Below are 22,420 nucleotides of genomic sequence, written 5' to 3'. Positions count from 1 at the left end.
ATTAAAACTGTTTTTATGCTGTAAGATGGTTTATTTGGAAATTTAAACAATTTTTAAATCTTAAATGTCATAAACACATTTTTTAATCCCCGAAATTTATAAGAAAATTTTTTAACCCCCGAAATTGATACGATTATTAAAAATGAAGTCTGGCTCTACCACATCGATCACTGGAGGAGGTTGGTTCCACACATGGTTGAATCCGTATAGTAATCCTTTATCATAAAAATTCCGTACAGTAGCTCTTTTAATTTACTTTTCTCGCAATCTGGTAATGGTCTTTTCTCCCGGACATTGTTTAAGAACTTTTTACATTGTTCTGCTTTTTCTGGAGCGTTATCTACCAGGTATTTCAATATATCTTGATATTCTTTTCTTTCTGATTGCCATTCAAATCGTTCTGTCAAATTTTCCAGAAGTTTTGTGTATTTCATGTAATCAAATAAGATCTGGTCACCAATTTTCGCGTCACATAGAGTGATAATCCCCACCGTTATTGCAGTATAACTAGAAAAATTGACTTGTTCTTCCTGTAATTTTATTAATGCCTGGAAAGTTTCTTTATCTTCTGCTACATATGTGACTAATATTTCATCATTTAAACCCTGATTTGAGTTTTCATCAAGCTTTTGCTTTTTTGAGCTGGTTGATGAAGTTCAAATGCTGCTTTTATCTCTTCCTGTGAAACTTCTGGAAATAGTTCTTGTAATTCTTCTTATGATTCAGCAACCATCACATGAACTTTCATTCTTTCCTTTTTATTTAATGTCGAAAGTTTTCGCTTTCTTGCTGTACATAAACACTCATCGATAACCAAGTAGTTAACCATCAGAGAGACCAATGAGGATGATGGATTTTGAATTTTAGAGAATGGACCTGGTTGTCCCAAGAAACTTAATAGTTTTAGTTTTTCTGTTAACTCAACACCATCAGAATGAGTAACTATTAAACCAAACACATGAACTTCTATTTTGTCATATTTGTTGTTATCATCGTCTGAATATTGTCCTGTAAGTGTCTTGAGCTGTCCTGTTACACACACATTTATAATTTTGACGTAGAGAAAACTACAGTAAAAACATGAGTCTATTTTTTTAATTTTTCAGTTACACAAGAAAAAATTGAAAACATTAACGTGTTTCTTCGCAGTAATTTTCTATATGTCGAAGTCACCCCTTTAAAAGTAATTCTTCTTATTCTTCTGTCTCTCTTACAAAAATTGTCCAATCTCATAGTAAAGAGTGCTCTTACCAACAGTGACTAAAGTCAGCTAAGTTTTTCAAATTTACTTTTTACGCAAAAGTGGCCAAATTATTCGAATTTACTCACATATTACGTAAGAAAAAAAATATTGAAATAAAAAATGTTTGGTACCTTAAGATTCGTTCAGAACTACAGTTCTTTGGTTTTTAATATGGTGAATTTATTTAAGAATTGTTGTTTTAACAAAGCATTATACTTTTTAATTGTGTTATTTAAAAAAAACTTTAATAAAAGCTTTTATTGCGTGTATGTTGATTAATAAAATTGAATTATGAATTTACTGTTGCAAATTTATACGTAATACGTTTTTTCTTTTATCAACCCTATTATTTCTTTCCTATATTATCTCTTCAAATTTGTATTCACAATTTACACATTTTTTACATATAAAGTACTCATTGTGTACACATAATTTGAACATTTTGTGTCCATAAATTTGCTTTCATTTTGTATGCATAATGTTCACATTATGTATCGTTTAAACATTCATAATTGCTGTCATAAACTGTTTAAAAAATGAATACTTAATGTATACATAATGTATACTTTCGAAACACTTAATGTACTCTTAAACATTTGCTGAATACATTATGAATACATATTTCATACATTTTCTGGGTAACATACCCTCGATGTGTGCTGTACATAGCAACAGATCGGCACTTGCTTATCTCGGAGTGAAATTTTTGCTCCATGTCTTGGTAAATTCGATGAATTACATCGTTCGAAGTGATTTTATGCGCGTGTAGCCGGATACTATACCTGCACGCGTTAATCTGCGCTCCGCTGTGTCTGCGGCGAGCTGTGTTCTCGATGATTTCCGGTTAGACGGTGACCATAATGTGAATTCTCATGAGCTGCATGCTTTAAACTTTTTTTTATCGAGTGAGCTGCAACAATTTCTTTCTATATACTGATGTGTGTATTGTAGTGAGCTGTGTCGCCGCTAGGTGGCACAGAGCGAAAGTGTTGTTAACGCGAATGAGTTGATCAAGTATGTGAGTTAAATAGAGCTAAGGCAGATCGCGCATAATACCCCACATGTCGCATCCTAGTGCCTTTTTGTCACCTAGTCCTGCTTCATCACATTCCTCCCCCAAGAACGACCATTGCCGGATGATAAGATCGGACGCCGTTAAGTCTTCGATACCGTTCAAGACTTTAACTATCTCCAATCTGCAGTCCATCGACGTTCGACTTTTATCGAGCCAGTTAGATAGCTGAACAATGTGCCCTTCGCTGCTCTTCCTTTCTTCCGAGCTTTTACCTTCGTAGGCAAATTTGTCGGTCAAGAAGTATCCGAGCAGCGAATGGTTTCTGCTGTGCCTCGAGAAGCCTGTATAAAAGTACGATGTAAATATTTCTAAATAGTGGTTAAAAAAGGTATATTGAATATATGTAGATTCTTATTTGCGTCGATGTTCGCGTACGCGTGAACGTACGCAACTTTCGGGTATTTTCTCGGGCTTTTGGAGCCATGGAAGAAGCCAGCTTGTCTTAGAAAATAATTATTCTCCCTGACAAACTGATTCCCCAATACCTTGGACACATTGTCATAATTAAGCACTACGTGCGATCCCTTCGGAGCCTTGATCGTGCAACCATAGTGGATTTGAATCGACACAATCGATTTCGGCTTGCTGATGAGACAGCCTCGCAACTTAATGAGTCCATCCTCGACATTGCCCTTGCTACCATGTATGGCTTTGTAGAACATGATTTCCTGTAAATACTGTGCGTTGTCCGCCAGATACTGCTTAGTCAGTACTTTGAGAGTTGTGAAGTACTCTTTGAATTCGTTTTTATAAATCTGAAAAAAATGTTGATTCCAATGCCGATAAGTAATGTACACATCGTTAAGTGATCATTAGTATTTTTTTTACGGTCAAAATGTCATCATTGCTTCTCTTGTAGGTCGTGGTGCTGGGGTCCATCAATTTGGCAGCCTTGCGGATAAGGTTACTGTAACTTGCTGCTAGTTTGAAACCTTTGAAATTTGCCTGTCGCATTCCAAAAAGGACATGGATCGTATCGTCTCCAAAATCAAAGAGGCTCCAATCCACCCAATTTTGCACCTTCCGGAATTTTCTGAAATTATTAAAAGTACGGGTTATTGAAAGAAATCCGAGATATTTTATGATTAATATTTTTTTCCATTATTTACTGGGGTAGTTCTATCAACATTTTTCTATTTTGCACCCATTGCCATAAATTAATGTCATCAGTTATTGTAATATCATTAGTTAATTTGAAGATCAACTCAAGCTTACAATCACTGACGAGGTGACTCTAGTTTGAGTTTAGATAAAAAGTATCCAACTAGAAAGTCTCAGAATTGTCCAAAGATTATCCTCAAATTCATAATTCGGATCGAAACAGGCATATTTTTGTAAATGTGCAATTTTTTCATGGTAAATTTTTTATGTACGCATTTTTAAATGTCACCGTTGTAAAGAACCTCGTAACCATTGTGTACAGTGACTTTCATAATTTTTCTCGTTTCGATTTGTTCAAACTGTTTATGTCCCGAGACTCCCGAGCATGTGGTGGAGAGCCTGCTTCTACATTATGGCGTTACTTCGCTCTCTGACGCGCGAACGCGCCTTGCGCATGTAATCGCCAACCATTGTAGAGGGTGCCTCGCTCGTGCGCCGAAGCCGCGCAGCTGTCGTCTGGCTGTACTAGTGTACTGTGCGCGGCTAGGCTAGAGAAGTGGTTGGCACAGCAGTTCAGTGTAGGCCACGACGCCGCCGAGTAAGCAGCAGCGCGTAACATTGCGTCGAGTTGTGCAAGTGTTTGAAGTGACTATATAGTGAGAGTTGTTCGTACGTATATAGTTGGCGTTTATACGACGTCCAAAAGTTTGAGCGTGCCGTGCAATGGAGTGCGACGAAGAATGCATCGATATCATGGATCTTGTTGATATCCTTGACGAGAGTGATTCGAGCGACGGTGACAGAGACTACGAATGCGCACCCGAAGAAGACTTCGAAGAGGATTATTACAGTGAATTGAAGTTCATGCGTGGAAAGGTCAATTGGGACGACGAGGGAAATCGAGCGCAATTTTTCCTGCGACTTCGTCGGTTGATCGTGCACCTGGGCCTGGAGTGTCCGCTTCCGGATCTCCGTGAGATTTTACGGCCCGCGGAAATCGAATGGCTTCTCGCGCAGGACGTGGAGTGGTCGGAGCGCCTCGGCCCGAACGACTACCGCTACTCCGTCATCGAATTCGTGGCCAAGACCGGCTACAAGGATATACCCGAAGCGGCCGATGACGACGGCAGGACATCGTCGAGTCGCACCACGGTGGTGCATCTAATGGCCGAAAGCATGTCCTATCGCGCGGACAAAACGGCGTTGTGCGAGCTCTTCGAAATTTACGACCGGTACGACGTGAATTACCGCGACGACGACGGTTACACGCATTTCCACGTGGCCTGCCTGGCGGGATGCGCCGACGTCGTCGAGAAATTCCTCGAGCTCGGCCGGGTGGATCCCAACGAGCTCGTGCCCAAGACCGGCGACTCGCCGCTGTACGCGGCTCTGACGCGGCGCCACAGGGACGTGGTCGAGCTGCTGCTGAGAGCCGGCGCCGATCCGAACGTCGTCCACGCCACGCACGGAAGGACGCCTCTGCACAGGATCGTCGACCTGAAAAATCCACATATGAAGATCGATTTTCTCGAGATGTTCTTCGCGATCTGCCGCGAGAAAGGACAGAGCGTGAAGATCGACGCGCTGGACGCCAAGGGCCTGTCACCGCTGCACTTCGCCCTGACATGGCGCCGCCACGCGAGGACGAGCGAGGTGCTGGCAACGCTGGTGGCCAACGGCGCCGATCCGAATCTGCCCGGTCCCGCGGGAAAGACACCGCTTCACATGATCTGCAGCAACTGGGACGACGCGGATCACTTGGTCGAGGCGCTGTTCGAGGCCTGCGACAAGAAGCGAGCAGAGGTGCTCGTCGACGCCCTGGACGCCGAGGGCCGGACACCGCTGCATCTGGCTCTGAGCCTCGGCGAGAAGAAGGTGGCGAGCGCCCTGCTGAAGCGGGGCGCCGATCCCAACCTGGAGAACGACCACGGCGAGACGGCTCTGCACGTGGTCTGCGCCGACTACCTCGAGTGCGACACGGAGGCCTTGCTGTTCGAGCTCCTCGTCGCGAGCAAGATACGCAACGTGAACGCCGCCACGAGGTTGGGCAAGACGCCGCTGCACGTGGCGCTGGCGGCCGGCCACCGGCACATCGTTCGCGCGCTCCTGATACACGGGGCCGATCCCAACCAGGCCGACGGCGAGGGATCGACGCCGCTTCACATGGTCTGCCAGATGAAAGTCGAGCACGAGTTGACGGCGATGCTGTTCGAGCACTGCGAGCCCGGCTATCTGCCGGTGCAGGTCGACGCCCGGGACAGTCACGGTTGGACGCCGCTGCACTGGGCCGTCTACCTGGGCCACCGGAACTCCGTCCGCGAGCTGCTGGGCTACGGGGCCGATCCGAATCTGGCCGACCACCAGGGATCGACGACTCTGCACGTGTTGTGCCAGCGACCGAACATCGACGAGTTCGCGCAGTGGTTCTTCGAGAAGTGCGCCGCGCAAGAGCAGGCGCTTCGCGTGGACGCCCGCGACGAGCTGGGCAATACTCCGCTGCACTACGCCGTGGCCGACACCTGCCAGACGCAGATCACCCGACTGCTGCTGGAGGCGAGAGCCGATCCGAATCTGGCCAACAACGAGGGATCGATGCCTCTGCACAACATCTGCAAGAGGAAGCAGTATCAGGACGACGATAGCTTGACGCAGCTGTTCTTCAAAGTCAACCGCAGCGTCCAGCGGCAGTTGCTGATCGACGCGCGGGACCATTCGGGCCGAACGCCGTTGGAACTGGCCGTGGCGAATCATTTGCCCCACGCGGTCGAGGTGCTCGTGGCGAACGGAGCCGACGTGTCGAGCTTCGTTTTTCCCACCGAGGCCTTCGTCGCCAAGTACGATCGGACGCAGGGCCTGTGCTACGACGTGACGACGATCAAGTCTCTGAGATCCATCGGCCATCTCGGGAGATTGCACTACTTGGACCCGAGCGACGGCCTGAGGATCGTGGGTCTGTTCGCCGAGCACGGACTGCTCGACGAGTCGGACGAACTCGAACGATGCTTGGACGAAGACGAGGACTTCGCGAACAGAGCGAGGGCCATCATGATCAATTCGGACCTGTCGCTCCACGACCTGATCCGGCTGCCGCGTGGAAAGGCGGCGAGAGGATTCACGTACGAGGACTACTGCGCGTTCGCGAACTCGATTGGCTGGGGCAATTGTCCCGCGATATATCGCGAGGCCTGCGACACGTTTCTGTGCCAGTCGATGGCCAGAAGATACTTCCAGCGATGGGCTTCGCAATATTTGATGTTGCTGATTCATTCGCGCTTGCCGCTTCTCTGCTGCGATTTGATCGCCGAGCATCTGGACTTGACGGACGTTTGGTCCATTTGCCAGGCGGCCGATAATATGAATCGATCGTGATCGCGAAGAGCTCTTCGAAATGACTGAATTTACCAGTGAGCGTTAATAACTAAATAAAGCTGTTGTAAATATTTTATAAAGCGTTTTATAAAGTATTGTAAATATTTCGGTGAAATAGGTGTTAATATTTTTATGTGATTTAGGTAAAAATAAATATTGAAATTATGTACAAAATTTACATAGAATTCATTGTAATTAATAATGAAAAATGTTTGTATAATAAATTTATAACGACTGATAGCATTTAATATTATCATTATTGTTTATTTATTTTCATCCTTTGCATGTATAAAAAATAAATAGAGATGCATCAGAACCCGAACGCAGATTCAAATGTTTGAGAATGGCAATAGTTACTATATACTAAAAATAAAGTTTAGCTTACATTATTAAATTTTAAATGTTTAAATGTTAATTAAACGTTCATGATTTAAATGTTCATGATTTGATGATATCATTAAATTGAAATGATAAAAATTAGCCTTTGACGGAATTGGAAAGCTTCTTAAATATCACCTACAGGATTTATCAAGAGTGAGAGTCGATCCTATGTTGCTTGCTGAAAATGCAATTATAAAATAATTGATTCAATTCAATACGCGAGATTTCTGTTCCAATAATTGCAAAAATTTCGGTCATTGACAGAAAAATGTGATGATTCGTAAATAGTTAATTTGTATCAATTACAAGAAAAGAGCATAGGCCATAGAGCCATGCTCGCCATGTTGTTTACGTCGCATTCGTTCGTCTCCGAATTGTCCGCTGCGGCACTTTGGGGCACGTGCATGCCACAGCGTGCATCAGTACACGTCAACACGGAGAGCAGCCCGCAAAGCTGATCGAGTCTAAACTGGCTCTTTTCGTGCAAAGACGCAGTTTTTCGAAATACAACGAGCACACTCTTCGACAGTTTTTCCACGTAATTAGCTGAATCATCTCAGAAAGATTGATTGTTCCACGAAATTTACCGAATTTCAACATGAGAAAGATGGAATCTAGTGGTTTATTCAGCTCCGCCATCAGGTAACTTTCATTTTATGAGAACGAAATTATAAAAATATTATTCCAGAATACTGGATCTTATTGAGGTTATAATTTCAGAGTGAAGGACGAGCCTAGTGATGCGCTGCTTAGTGAAAATGATAGTGAAATGATCGACGAAAAACCCGATCTTAAAAATTTACAATCCTTATCATTTCATCAAGAAAATCCTGTAAGTGTTGATATTTATATGTATCTATTATTGTATTCTCATGGAAATGCTCACACAGCTTTTATTTTTCAACAGACCCATACACTTCCAAAATGTGACATTAAACTTGAAAGTGAGCTTGATGAGAAAGTGGAAATAGTCGTTGAATGTGAAGATGTCAAACCCAATTGGAATTCATTATCAGATAAGAAAATGAAAAATTATTTTTCAAATCATTTGCGGAATGTAAAAGATAATAACGATGTTTACAAAAATCAAAACACAATTAAAGTAGAAATTGGCAAGGAAGTCAAACAAGAATTTTTTGGTGACACTGCAGAAGAATCGAATTCGGATTTTGATAGTGAACTTGACAAGAAAAATAAAAAAGGAAACGGTACCAAACAATCAGTGAATGGTAGTAACGGCCATGATAGTGATAAACATGGAAAAACATTTTCACGAAAAGATGTTCTGAAACGCCACATCGTTTCAATGCATAGTAAAATCACTCACACATGCGATATATGCGGGTCCAAATTCACACTTAGAACTTCTCTCAAAAAACACATCGATACGATGCATAATGGAATAAGAAGTGCATGTGATATTTGCGGAAATAAATTTACAAAAAAAGCTAGTCTCAAAATTCATATCGACTCAATTCACAATGGTGTCAGACATGCATGTGATATTTGCGGAAATAAATTTACAAACAAGAGTAATCTCAAAAAGCACATTGATGCGAAGCACGATGGTGTCAAACATGCATGTGATATTTGCGGAAAGAAGTTCTCAGGTAAAAGGAATATTAGAAGGCACATTGATATGATGCACAACGGTATCAAACATGCATGTGATATTTGCGGAAATAAATTTACAAAAAAGGGTAGTCTCAAAATTCATATCGACTCAATTCACAATGGTGTCAGACATGCATGTGATATTTGCGGTAATAAATTTACAGAAAAGGGTAGTCTCAAAATGCATATGAATGCGATTCACAATGGTGTCAAACATGCATGTGATATTTGCGGAAAGAAGTTCTCAGATAAAAGTAATGCCAAAAGGCACATTGATACGATGCACAATGGGGCCGCACATGCATGTAAAATATGTCGAAAGACATTCACACAAAAGTTTAATCTCAAAAAACACATCGATGCGATACACAATGATGTCACACATGCATGTGATATTTGCGGAAAGAAGTTCTCAGATAAAAGGAATATTAAAAGGCACATTGATACGATGCACAATGGTGTCACACATAAGTGCGATATGTGCGGACAGTTATTCACTGGAGAGAGTCGTCTCAAAACCCACCTTGAATCAGTTCATCACTCACGTTTTAAAACTCAAGGAGCAAACAATTGAATAGATATGTTCGAAAAATTAATTTAAAATTTCTCTTTCAAAATAATGTTAAGACTTCTTCAAATGTTATCTCATCATGTAAAAATAATTTTAAGGCATAAGAAAAATCACTACGTTCTTTAAAGGAAATTAAGCAAATTATTAATTGTAAGCCTTGAAACTGTAAAACCCTATTGATATTTGATTTTTATTGTTAGTCACATGAATTTTAGTCATCATTATTCAATAAAGTTTTTCATATCAATCTAATTTTTAGAAAAATTGTTTTTTTTTATCATATATTTCCAAAATTATTCGAATTTACATCTTTTCAAAATGAATCTTGTTTCTTATCGATTTTCAATACAAAATTATTGAAATTGTTAATTTTATCGTTAAGCACCGAGAGTTAATCTATCGATGTTTTCCTAAGATACTGATTTGCAATGTAATTGATAAATATTGTTAAATTATCTTTTCATTCAGGGACCAACTGAAGGCAGTGGCTACTTTGTATAAAACAATTTCATTACAATAAAATCATAAGTAGTGTCACTTTGGACGTCTCAAAATAAATTAACGAAATCAGGCCTTTTTTAAAGGATTGTTTCGCGATCAAATGTTCGTAAAATCGGGAAAATGTGCGTCGTTGATTCTAGTGCATTTATACATAATTTTAAGTGCAAACCCAATCGATGGTCTACGAATACTGGGAATATTTCCGCAAACGTTCCGCAGCCATTTCACCATGAACGAGCGTTTGATGAGAGGATTGGCTGCCAGAGGTCATCGGGTGGACGTTTACAGCCACTATCCGTTGAAGGAACCGATGGAAAATTACACCGATCACAGCATTCGGACGCCCAACATCACGACCTATCTGAATAATTTGCATTACGAGAGGTTGCTGAAGTGGCTGGGCATCGTGGACATGAGTCTGGTTCTGTCGCAGCTCGGCGATCCGGTGTGCGAACTGATGGAGCAGCCGGTTCTCAAAAAGCTCATCGACGATCCACCGAACGATCCTCCTTACGACGTAGTTATCACACAGGTATGCATTTCGATCCGTTGGACTTACGCAATCGCAAAATTTTCCAAATTTTAATATTTTCCAGCCGTACACGGCCAGCTGCTATTTGGCCTTCGGCAGGCGTTTAAATATTCCTCTGGTTACCGTAGAAACTTTGAGCACGACCGATTGGACGTACGCTAGCATGGGAAATCCGCGTAATTTGGCGATCGTACCGAGCGTTTACGGTGGACAAGCCAGTCCTATGTCGTTCGCAGAGAGGCTGAAAAATTTTTTCATGACTTGTTACGTCGAGTATGGATATTATTATTTCGTAAGAAATCAGAATGCTTTGGTCAAGAAGTACTTTGGCGAGGATTATCCCCCGGTAAGCGAGCTGATAAAAGATGTTGATTTGATGCTGATCAATTACAATCACATGCTCAACGGAATTAAACCCTTGACCCCCGCGATAGTACCCGTTGGTGGTCTACATATAGCGGAAACCAACAATAAATTATCCGAGGTTTGGAAAAGTACCATAACACGTAGAAATGTTGTGTAGTTTTTTGAATTATGATATTTTCGATGTTATAGCGAACTCAAAAATTCTTGGATGAGAGCGAAAATGGATTCGTGTACTTTTCGTTCGGCTCGATGGTTCGCATCGAAACTTTCCCAAAACCCATGCTAGAGATGTTTTACAATGCCTTCCGGAAAATTGCACCAACTCGGGTTTTGTGGAAGATTGTCAAACCCGAAGAATTACCAACTGGTCTTCCGGATAATGTTTTGACAGAAACTTGGTTACCACAGATGGAAGTTTTAAGTGCGTACATTTAAATAATTAATTTTTTGATTGATAAAATAATTATCTTATCCTCCATTACAACACGCAGAACACAGAAACATCAGAGCTTTTATAACCCACGGTGGTTTGATGGGAACTATGGAAGCCATTTACAACGCAGTGCCAATGATCGGATTTCCCCTATTCTCAGACCAGTACATGAATGTGGATCTGTACAAGAAGAAAGGAGTAGCCATCAAACTCGAATGGTCAAACATAACAAGGGAGTCCTTTGAATTTGCTCTTTTCGAAGTACTAAATAATCCCCTTTACAAGTGAGTTGATTTAAATAACCTGCTTGAATACTTTAACACACTCATTGTGTCCAGTTTATTCGCTGTGATTCTAAACTCGCGACGATTAAAGAAAATATTTATTTATGGTCTTACAGAAAGGAAGCAAAAAAATTGAGTCTATCCTTCAGAGATACGCCAATGAGCCCAATGGACACCGCGGCATATTGGATCGAGTTCGTCGCAAGAAATGGCAAAAAATCGCTCAGATCACCCCTCGTGGATATGCCCTGGTGGCAAGCGTCGCTGCTCGATGTTTACGCAGCGTTTTTGGTCGTTACGATCGTGGCTTTGTATACGGTCAAAATAATTGCGCGGTTATTGATTATTCTCATGACTAAAGTTAAGAGCTATTTCAATAAAACGAAAAGAGATTAATTTAGTTTCAAGTATATAATTAAATTTTCCAATTGAAAAAGTTTGAGGCATAGTACACCACAAAGAGTCCATTGTGTAAATATCTGTGGTGGAAAGGCATAACGACTTAAGTCCATTTTTCGTGTTTTTGAGAAAAACGCGTTTTAAGTTGATTGTGCCAGCCTAACTAAACGCGGACGAGTCGAGATCTGAACCTATGATGTTTTAAGCTACTATGAGGTAACTTTTGAACTATGTACTTATGAAATTGAAAGGCGCATCATAGCGATGATAGGGAGCAAAAAATATGGACTTAAGTCGTTTTGCCTTTCCACGGTTTGCACTTAAGTCCACTTTTGGCGGTCACACTTTTTTCAATATCAATAATTTCGCGCAGTTTGTGATCAAAACCTCATGTAATGATTTTTCATTGATAAAATAGCTCATTTAACGTTATACTGCCGTCAGATCTCGAATCTTGCAACGAAAAAAGGCCAAACTGAAAATCGAGAAAATTGCCCCTCGCGTATCATATGTAACAATCATATAGCGTAATTCACAACATTCGAAGAGTGTGGAGCTATGTTTAACATTCTAATATCATTTTCTTTCATTTTCAAATAAAATTAGACTCTCTATAGCATTTTGAAACTCGCAAGGGTGGACTTAAGTCGTTTTGCCTTTCCCCAGTTTTCGCGAAATGGACTTAAGTCGTTATGCACGATGCTGCAACTAACGCTATACGCTATATTCGCCTATTCTGACCCTTGTACATTAAAATAGACACTAAATATAGACGTTTTTCATCATAAAATCGATTTTCAAAAAAATGGACTTAAGTCGTTATGCCTTTCCACCACAGATATCTAATTGATTACTTTTTGACTCTCCTACAATTATTTTTATTAATTTTCAATTTTAACTGATCAACAAGCTTAAACTATCTTGATTTTATTATTCGTACTTGTCATGTGATAGTGAGCTGATTACGTGTTTGGCATATAACATTTCAGGCGCATTTCAATCGAATAGAAAATATCTGTGAGAGTGAATGAATATTTGGTATTTATAGATAAAACGATGAGAAAATATGAATGGATAATAGGAAAAAATGTAAATAGAATGATGAGGCATATAACTTTCACGGCTACGAACGACGATTGAGTTGTCACCTAGGTGTGATTGAAAAAATCCATTATCCTAATCCGTCTAAAGTCACGCGTCGACGTGAAAAATCGGCACGAGTTCCCTCAGATACTGCGGTATTTAGCTATTAAAAAAATTGCACATTCACGCGTTACACAGCTGCTCGATCGAAGACCGTATCTGCATTATTCAAGCATAGAAATTAAATTCTTTTCACGAGTATACATCGTCCATACAATCGTGGATTAGTCGCATTACGAAATAGCATCGGCAAGTCAGCTACTCGTCGTGATGGATCTGATGTAAATGGCCCCAGCCTGTAATCTATCATGTCGCGTGCACTACGTGTGTGTGCGGTCGATTCCAAATATATTATATTACATATTATGAGCTAAAAGCAGCATCGTATAATCTCGAAGCATATCTTTGTTACAAAAATGGTGTATATGGAGTCAACAACAAGAGCAGCACGACAACAAAACGCCGCGTGAGTCTGTCTGCAAGTGTACTATGTGTGTGTGTGTGTGTATGACAACCCAACGAGCTCACACTCACACACGCGAAGCTCTCGTATATTACAGCTACTGCTATATTATTAAATCATATATATAGCACACGCAGCGCAGAAGGCGGCAACGAGTAACGACGACGGGCTATATACAATAATACTACGAGTTTTACTACGTGACTGCTGTTATGTATAGTGTGCGTATGTGTGTGTGCGCGAGCTCGACCCAACTCTCGCCGAAAGAGACTCCGAAATTACAACGCGTCAACTGCCTCGATGTGTTGTCGTTATAGTAGTATACAGCAGCAGCATGGGTATGGGGAACAAAGACGGAGCTATGCAAGGCAGCGCGGCATCTCGCAGTAGCAGAGAGTCCTAAATGCATTAGTGCGCGAATGCGGAGAGATGCACACACACACACACATACAGGCACGATGTATAGACACACACCGACGCGAGCCGCCGCCGCCGCCGCCGCCGCTGCCGAATATATAACAATCTTATAGTATACGTGTGTAGTGTAGCGGCTTGTAGTATCGGCGTAGTATACCTATTAGCCGCCGCCGCAGCCGCCGCGTGAATTGCGAATCGTGTGTATATGCGATTGCACCTATACTCGGTACTGCGCGTACACAAACACGACTACGACGAGTTACCCACGTACCTATACACACCCGTGTTTACGTGTAGTGCGACTAGTGTACTTGCTGTAGTCGCCGCCAGTACTCACTACTACTCTACTCTGCTGTAGCCGCCGCTGCCGCCGCTGCTGCTGCATGCATGCGTCGTCGCGCGAATCTCCGCCGCCGCCGCAGCCGCGTATCGCGTCGCCCGCAGCCCGTGCTCCGCTGCTGCTTACTATATACCCGTATCGTTTACAATTTGGAGTGCCAAGTGTGTTGTAGTAGTAGTAGTGCCGTTGTGCTGGGTGCTGTGTGTACATAATAATACGCCGACTCCGAGTCGCGTATATTTAAGCAGTGCGTGCGTGCGTGCGTGCGTGTGTTTTTTCGTGCGTGCATCGATAATAAGATGGCGACTTGTTTCAAAAGGTCGTCGTCGAGCGACAACAGAAGCAACAACAAGTCGTCGTCGTCCTCCTCGTCGACCAGCACCGCCACGAGCAGCAAAATTGCATCAGCAATCCATCAGCAGCATCAAGCCGCTGGCGATGCGGAAGCAGCGGCCGTCGCTGCGGCCGCCTACGCAGCGGCCACCAACGAGGCCCGTCTCGTCGTCGAGCTCGTCTGTCCCGTGTGCCAGGGTCTGCTGCGCGAGCCGGTCAGTCTGCCCTGCGGCCACAATCTCTGTCTGGCCTGTCTCAGGGCCAGCGTCGAGCACAGCAGCCTGAACTGTCCGCTGTGCAGGCAGCGCCTCGGCTCCTGGTTCCGCTCCACCACCAAGTCCAGCGACACGAACCTCGTCAATCACGACCTGTGGCGGCTGATACGCGACACCTATCCGCCCGCCGTCGTCGATCCGCACGACCTCGTGCATCATCGCAATCATCTTCCCCAGGTGGTGGATCATCATCGTCATCGTCAACATCTGCACCGCGTGATTCCGTCTGTGCCTGGTGAGTGTTTATCTCTCGTCTCTCTCTTTCTCTGTCTCTGGCGTTTATGTTTACATCTCGTGTCAATCGATAGGTTCTATGTACACAAACACGCTCGCGAGCACAGCCGACGCGCGGCTATATAGCTTGTGCGTGTATAATAGGCATAGTATTTGGTATACCCTTTCCCCGCGCCGCAGCCTCTCTTACTATACTCACGCGCGCCTAGTAGTAGAGCGCATAATATTCGCGCTCTTCTTCGGACTGCGTGTGCCTCTCTGTCCTATGCGCCCACCCGCGCACCATGTATGCAGATATAATAATGCCAATTGCACAGTGCGAAAGACCCGAGGTTATGTTTGCGCTTTTCGCTGCTGCTGCTGCAGAGGGCTTTCACTGTTGCCATCGAATCTAGCCGTCAAACATGATCCACTTTCGATGTTTACGAGACAGCCGATGTTTTGTTTTCGCAGCAAGTGACTTGTGCTCGTTGCTCCGCTTTGAACATCAAACGCACTATGATTTTTTATGCTCCAAGCTGTCGACGCATTTCAACCAATTTTTCAAGCATTTGCTTCTATTTTGTCCCGTACGAGAACTCTCGGTTTGTTTTTATTTTTTTTTTTTTTTTTTATGATATTATTGTATTAATACTTGAGATTTTTATCTAATGTTTCTATGATTTCTAAAATAAAAATACTCATAACAATAATTTTGTACTTCTAGATCTTAAATCAAAAAAAATCAGTGCATCTGGTGAAATTAGAAAGGAATATGAAGTCAAACTTCAGCAGGCCAAAGAGCGAATGAGACAGCAGGATGAAATTGAACGTTTGGCTAGCGAGGCACTTATGCGACAGATATACAACGAAGAAGAACAGAAAAAATTACTTCAACTTGCTAAAGATCAACTTTTAGCGAGAACACTAGCAAATGAAGACATGTACGAAAGAAAGAGGCCAGAAAGGACTGCAAAAACAATAGCTATAGCAAATGTTGAGCAGTCCAAATCAAATGTCGGTCAAAGAAATTCAACCAGTAATCATAAAATGTCGCTGAAAGCTTTTGATATAAAGAATAAATGTGTCCCTCTCAGTGTTAAGACTAATAAACTTTTGTCAAGTGTAAAAACAGTCAAAACCCAAAAAGAACCAGTGCCAATTCAAAATGTTGTTACCAGAGTTGTAACTCATCAATCTCGTGTTAACCAACCAATTAACCAATTAAGCTGTCCAACTGTGGTAAGACGCGTTGCTCAATTATTACTTTTTAATACTTTTTTCAAAGTCTTTACATTTCAACATACATTTTCTAGGGAGAATTTATCAACTCCTCCAAAATATACGGACTTCAAAGTAAAGAAGAATTACAAGTACCAAATGACATAATTAACTCTAAAAAGAAAAAATTAGGAGTTGAAATTGTTACAACAGAAGAAAGTAAAGAAAGGATAGGTAGTGCTGAAAGTGCTGGAAGTCATGATAGTATAAACCAAGAAATTCATCATTTCAAACCAATAAGAGCGTTGCCTCGCACACCATTAAAACATGCGTCTGGTGAGAAATTACAATATATATATTTTTAATGTAGATTGGATTTATTTAATTTCAATCTGTTCATGTCAATTTATATGATTGAAGTTTCAAAATATTGTATTCAAAAGCTACTTTTTTAATGTTAAAGATGGACGTCAAATCGAGCCAAAGTTGATAAGAGTTATACCTATCACAAAACGAAAATCTTCGGCTGTTCCAAAACCTCCAATGCTTAACAGACAAAAAAAAGGACTTGGATGTTCTTGGAGTGCTTTTACACGTAAATATAATACTTATTTATCATTTCTTAAATGTTTAATTAAAAGGTATACTCAAAAATTAGTTACAAGTCAATGCATATTTATATGTGACATTATCTCTGATTTTGAAAAATACAATTCAAAAGATAATTCATTAGTAAAATGTAGGAAAATTGAAAAACCGAATGAAAAAGCTAAAATTTCATAGCTGCAATTAGAGTTGATTAATGATGACTGCTTAACGCTGTTTAAATGCACATAAGCAGTTTTGATTCAAGTTATATTGTTGGTCTATGTTCTCTGAAAATATTATCTGATTTCGAAGTAAATTGATTGTGTATAATAAATTATTATTGTTTAGTCATCTGAACAATACTATATTAGTATAAAATTTATTAGTATTTGTAACCTTGTAATAGTGATTTATCATCAAATAGAGAAGGGGTATTATTTTTGAGTTCCATCTAAATATTATTGACTGTGTAACTTGGTTTAAGTCTGTTTGAATTTGAAATTCGTTATGAGTGTTCATCAGTAAAATCTCGGTGCTCAATTGAAACAAATATAATTGGACATATTTTGACCATTAAGTATTTTTTACTTATAGAAATAAATTTAACGAAAGCCGTATCTGTTACCGTTGATTTATAACTTTATAAATAGATCGTTTTTGATCAATTTAAGAAGATGCTAAAAGCAAGGTAAAAATAAACATGATCTAAAGCATATCACTTTAACTAATGTTTTTCAAAATATTCAATACTATTGATATCTGTTTGTATCAATGTAGTGTCAGTTTGCTGGTACATTTACGAAAATTGTCAGGTTCATTTGATACTCGTTGAATGGCTTATTGTAACAATTAAAATTTTGGTTTCCAGGTGTGACAAAGGAACAGGTGCTATTGTCCAATGAATTACAGATTGGACAGCAAACAAATAGTAAACTCGAAATCAAAAAGACTGATAAAGTACGCAGTGGACCGAGATCGAGTAAAACTTTGCAAGAACTAGACGTTGCAGGCTTCGATAGTAATAACAAATACTATTCTAACAGAAACGGCAACCGAATAGTCAACGGTACAAAAGTCAGCAAAAAATTAAATCTTGACGATCCAGAATCATTACTTGTTAATAAAGTGAAGGCTAACAGTAGAAAACAACCAAATAGAGTGAAAAACGGGTTGACTACGAACAACAAAAACCAAGATAAAGAAATTGAGATCATAGACGTCGAAGATATGGATTCTGAATCTGATACAGGTAATCAAAACCAGGAAGTTCCGGAAGAGCCTCCTAGAGCTGATGGGTATGTAGAAAGAAATCCTCGCCCTATAGAAGATCCTGCCATAGAAAATATCGCTGACAGAATAAAGAGAAGACAAAATCAAAGAACTGTCAGTAACACTGAAAACTTGTCATGTCAGGTAACGTTTTTATCCTTATTGAGTGTGCAGCTTAATGAATGAATTGCATCAATGGTTATTAACATTTAATGTGATTTTCAGGCAATTGTTAAGAAGAAAAAAGCATCTAAACCCAAGGCAAAAAAAAGCCAACCAAGTAGTTCGACTGAAAAGTCAGAAGCACCTAGAAAAAGAGGAAGGGCACCGTCGAAGAATGGAAAAAAAATTAAACCGACAACAAAATCCACGCAAGTAAAAGTTTCATCGGAAACCGTCGTCAATAGTTACATCGGTAAAAGAATCTTCGCGAACAAACAATCCCTTCTGGGAGATGATACTTCTTCTGAATCCGATTACCCTTCCACGGTAAATATTAGAGCTCGGCAATCTTCAGCAAATTCGTATGCTAATTCTTCATCTGGTCCTTCACGCTTATCTTCGACGCCGAAGATATCATCCAAAAAAACACGGAAAACAAAGCCTGTTAAACGAAAACAGTCGAAGCCAAAGCCTTCAAAACGAAAAGAGGCGAATCCCGAGGAAAATTCGGAAAGACCAAGTACCGACGAAATAAAGTCCGCTAAACGAGGTAGGCCTCCAAAACGGAAAGCGCCGAGTTCTGAGGAAAATTTGGAAAGCCCAAGTATTGACGAAAATAAGGTCGCTAAACGAGCTAAGCCTTCAAAAAAGAAGGAGCTAAATTCCGAAGAAAATTCGGAAAGTCCAAGCCCCGTCGTAAAAAAGGCCGCTAAACAACCTAGACCTTCAAAACGAAAAGCACCTAGCCCCAAGGTAAAATCGAAGATTCCAAGTCCAGTGGAAGAAGTTATTTTAAAAGACGAAGCTGAGCGTGAAAAATTTGATAGAGAATTAGCAATACAACTACAAAGTGCGTATGATTCTATGGAAAGAGTGGCAAGGAGAACGAGACGTGGTGAGGCAGCCGCTGAGGCTAAAATACTCAAATCGACAACATCGACGTCCAGTAAAAAAGCCAAGTAGGGAAGGGTTAAAGTCAGGATTAAAATGAAGATATTTAGGGCTCAAAGTGGTGCTATGCGTGCTGTTGTGATATTGTGAATCGGCGATTGGCCTTTCTCGAATAAGATAATATTAAGTTCTACACGTAAAAAAATATAAGTCTATATTTATTTTATTTAAACTATTGTCAATGAAATAGCCGCTTTATTTAAGTTAATTTTATTGGTTGTGATCTCATGAATTAGATATTAAGATACTGCGCGAAATTCATGAACGGCAAACCGTAAGAATCTTGTGATTTTACGTCGACATAAAAACTTTGCATAAAAATTATTCGAATTATATCGACTCTGTGTCAGATTTGGAATGAGTATTTTCTAATATTAAATACCCAATCCAAATTCCATGTCACAAAATTTGTAAATTTACCTACAAATAAAATTAATTTTCATGCAAAGAACGTATTATTTACCATCTTAAAATAAGGGCCAATCAACGGTGACCACTTATCGCACGTTAGAGAAGCTTACCTCAGAACGAAAGTCATCAATTATTCATAAATCAGAATCTTCTTATACTTTATAAATATAAAATCACTTTTTTATATTATTATTATTGCAAGTTTGCAATGTATTATTCAGACAGATTGTTCCTAATTCATATCTCTTTGAATTAAGAGATAATTTTTATTTTGATTTGTGAACCAGATCATGTCCTACAACTAATTTTTCTTAACATAAACAACCATTTTGGCTTACCAGTCATTTATAATGAATAAGCAATTTAATAATTGATGAACTTATTTTGATTGATTAATTTTACAGTTTATTTATCAGAGTCACGTAGTTTTGACTGTTTGACAACTAACTTGCTCGTATTTAATATTTTATTTTTTTTACAGTTGAATTATTGGATTATATCGAATCATTCAATATTTACATTTATATCTTAGATCAATTTAAACTATTTCGTTAGTTTTTTTTCGAAATTGGTTGCGTGCTTATTTTAACTACTACTAATGTATCATAAATTACTTTTTTGATTTATTCAAACGATCCCATACATTTAATAGAAGATGGTAAATGTATCTATCCAATACAGCAAAGATAATTCAGTCGTCAAAGTCCTATATCTGAACGATCAATTGAGAATTCTGATCAGTACTTCTGAAGTGAATGATTTTTGAAATAGTGTCGCCTTGCAAAACATCAAATTCAAATAATTTAATTGCTTATATCAACGACAAAGTCCGCGTTCTATGTGAGAAAAACTATTCTCAATGTATAACTTCAGGAATCAATTTATTTATGATAATTTTTATAAAATTTTTCTTTCAAGACGATAAAATTTTAACAGTTACGAAAAAATGCCATATATGTTGTACGTCCAATTGTAATGAGTGCACAATCACTGATGAGTATTTTCATTTGAGAGGTTCAGGAGTTTGTCCTAAACTCAGTGTCAGTCATCGAGATAAAGATAATTGTACATAATTATTGAATTCTCTAAAGAAACAAAATAAATGTATTTTTATAGCGTGCGATTTTTAAGATATTTTAGCATAAGTATGATTAAAAATAGTCCTATTTATTATTTACATAATTCTATATTTTTAATTGATTACAAGGAAATAGAGATTAGCTGCTTTGTATTATATAGTTTAAAAGCTAAATTCAAACTAATCAAATATTATATGACTTTATGAGTGTGGATTTATTGTTAAGTGACTCACAGAAATCTTTATCAAGTAAATAGTTATCAATTGTATAATTATGGACAAACCTCTCATGATTTTACGTTAAAAACACTTAACTCACTGGTAACGCCCAATTAATTAATTGATTAAATAAATCCTTCTACAATTTATTTTAAAACTAAAAAGAGCAAAGAATTACACAAATATGAAGATTGAAATAAATTGTAAAGTATGAAATTCTGTTTTGATTCTTTGCTCGAAAATACTGTTAAATATTGTACATTTAAATTTTTAGATGTAAATGAAAAATATTTAAAAAAGAATTATGTAGTTAGTAAAAAAATGAAGTGATCATGACGATCGACCCATATTGTAAATTAATTGCTCATTTTTAAAATGCGTGTTTATTCTGACATCACTTGAAAAGAAATTAAATTGTATTACATTTTTATGTAAATTTGATGGAATATAAATAAGTGAGCTTTAAGTTTTCTTCCAGTGAAAAATGAAAATAGAGACTATAGAGAGAAAATATTGAAATTATTTATGTAAAGATGAAATAATGCACATAATGTGTTACTTTTAACACAGTTGTAAAAATTTTTATAAAATGATCGAAATGATATTTTTTTTCCACATACAAATGTAAATTTTTTGTTAAATATAACATAAACAATAACAGAAGTAAATAAGAAACACACCTGAATTGTCTTTATGTAATGAAAATGAATTATACTTCATAGCATGAAGTTGAGTTGTAAATAAAAATTTTTTTATATACGACAAATCCGTATCGCTGATTGTATATTAAGTTTAAGATACACTGTAAAAAAAGCTATGATTTCAAGTCCGATGACTTGAATAATTTCATCGTAGAAAGATTTAATTTTATAAATAAATATAGTGTATAGATATAAAAAAAAAACATAACAATCGACAAATCGTTGTTGAAAGCCAGTTAAGAAGCAGAAAATCAATAAATTATCTGCACCATATCTATTGAAAAAAAGTATTCTTTTATCAAAATACTCCTTACCCTGTACTTGATACAAATTTACGCGAAAAAAAAAAAATAAGAAAGATGATACACTAGCAGTAGTTCTTTTAAATTACGAGTGTAATTCATTGCGAGTTGATAATATGCGAAATATCACATACAGAAAGACAAAAATTAGTATTTAATTTCAAACTAACGATATGCATTTTTTACTTGAAAATATTGTTTTACACACGTGGAAAGTAAATTTATTTATACTTGATGAATTATAAAAGAAAATCAAAACACGATTGGATTTTTTCATTTATCGGATTAAAGTAATCATCTTAATAATCATTTTATTGCAAGATGAAATATTCGACGTATCGTATTATGCCACATCGTCATTCGAAACCTTTGACCCAGAATAAGAAATTTTCAAGTCCATTAGGGTAAAAAATGTATAAAAATTTGCTCGAAATAATTACCGTGCGCGAGCGCTCGAGAATTCGC

General features: G+C 39.0%; 3 protein-coding genes across 4 annotated transcripts; all 3 read left to right on the top strand.

Annotated features, from left to right (window-relative positions):
• Nucleotides 1-3,968: 3,968 nt before the first annotated feature.
• Nucleotides 3,969-6,925, top strand: LOC111693731 (ankyrin-3-like). Its single transcript, XM_023459234.1, has one exon. It carries the CDS (start codon nt 4,143-4,145, stop codon nt 6,786-6,788), a length of 2,646 nt encoding a protein of 881 aa, XP_023315002.1. The 5' UTR covers nt 3,969-4,142; the 3' UTR covers nt 6,789-6,925.
• An 842-nt stretch (nt 6,926-7,767) lies between these two features.
• Nucleotides 7,768-11,866, top strand: LOC106652794. The gene is made up of 8 exons (XM_023459210.1): nt 7,768-7,811; nt 7,890-8,001; nt 8,077-9,328; nt 9,996-10,387; nt 10,452-10,871; nt 10,943-11,174; nt 11,245-11,470; nt 11,587-11,866. The coding sequence occupies exons 1-8, from the start codon at nt 7,768-7,770 to the stop codon at nt 11,864-11,866; spliced, it is 2,958 nt and encodes a 985-aa protein (XP_023314978.1).
• Nucleotides 11,867-14,301: 2,435 nt separating this feature from the next.
• Nucleotides 14,302-21,940, top strand: LOC106652946 (E3 ubiquitin-protein ligase RNF168-like). Of its 2 annotated transcripts, none has more exons than XM_014372148.2 (6): nt 14,302-15,075; nt 15,781-16,295; nt 16,370-16,610; nt 16,738-16,869; nt 17,731-18,275; nt 18,357-21,940. In XM_014372148.2, exons 1-6 carry the CDS (start codon nt 14,532-14,534, stop codon nt 19,254-19,256), a joined length of 2,877 nt encoding a protein of 958 aa, XP_014227634.1. In that variant the 5' UTR covers nt 14,302-14,531; the 3' UTR covers nt 19,257-21,940. The 2 variants fall into 2 exon arrangements, with proteins under 2 accessions (XP_014227634.1, XP_014227635.1); XM_014372149.2 differs by lacking the exon at nt 14,302-15,075 and adding an exon at nt 15,494-15,658.
• The last annotated feature ends 480 nt before the right edge of the window (nt 21,941-22,420 follow it).

Source organism: Trichogramma pretiosum, unplaced genomic scaffold (genome assembly GCF_000599845.2).
Source record: "Trichogramma pretiosum strain Unisexual culture from Peru unplaced genomic scaffold, Tpre_2.0 scaffold58, whole genome shotgun sequence".
In the NCBI taxonomy this organism is placed as follows: domain Eukaryota; kingdom Metazoa; phylum Arthropoda; class Insecta; order Hymenoptera; family Trichogrammatidae; genus Trichogramma; species Trichogramma pretiosum.
This window is presented reverse-complemented; position numbering and strand designations above follow the sequence as displayed.

Excerpts from the sequence above, each read along its gene's own strand:
- LOC111693731 (XM_023459234.1), top strand. The coding sequence starts at position 4,143 with ATGGAGTGCGACGAAGAATGCATCGATATCATGGATCTTGTTGATATC.
- LOC106652946 (XM_014372148.2), top strand. The coding sequence starts at position 14,532 with ATGGCGACTTGTTTCAAAAGGTCGTCGTCGAGCGACAACAGAAGCAAC. Across the intron at positions 16,870-17,730 it reads TTCTTGGAGTGCTTTTACAC|GTGTGACAAAGGAACAGGTG; the intron begins GTAAATATAATA and ends TTTGGTTTCCAG. Across the intron at positions 18,276-18,356 it reads CTGAAAACTTGTCATGTCAG|GCAATTGTTAAGAAGAAAAA; the intron begins GTAACGTTTTTA and ends TGTGATTTTCAG.
- LOC106652794 (XM_023459210.1), top strand. The coding sequence starts at position 7,768 with ATGAGAAAGATGGAATCTAGTGGTTTATTCAGCTCCGCCATCAG. Across the intron at positions 10,388-10,451 it reads ACGACGTAGTTATCACACAG|CCGTACACGGCCAGCTGCTA; the intron begins GTATGCATTTCG and ends AATATTTTCCAG. Across the intron at positions 11,175-11,244 it reads ACCACAGATGGAAGTTTTAA|AACACAGAAACATCAGAGCT; the intron begins GTGCGTACATTT and ends TACAACACGCAG.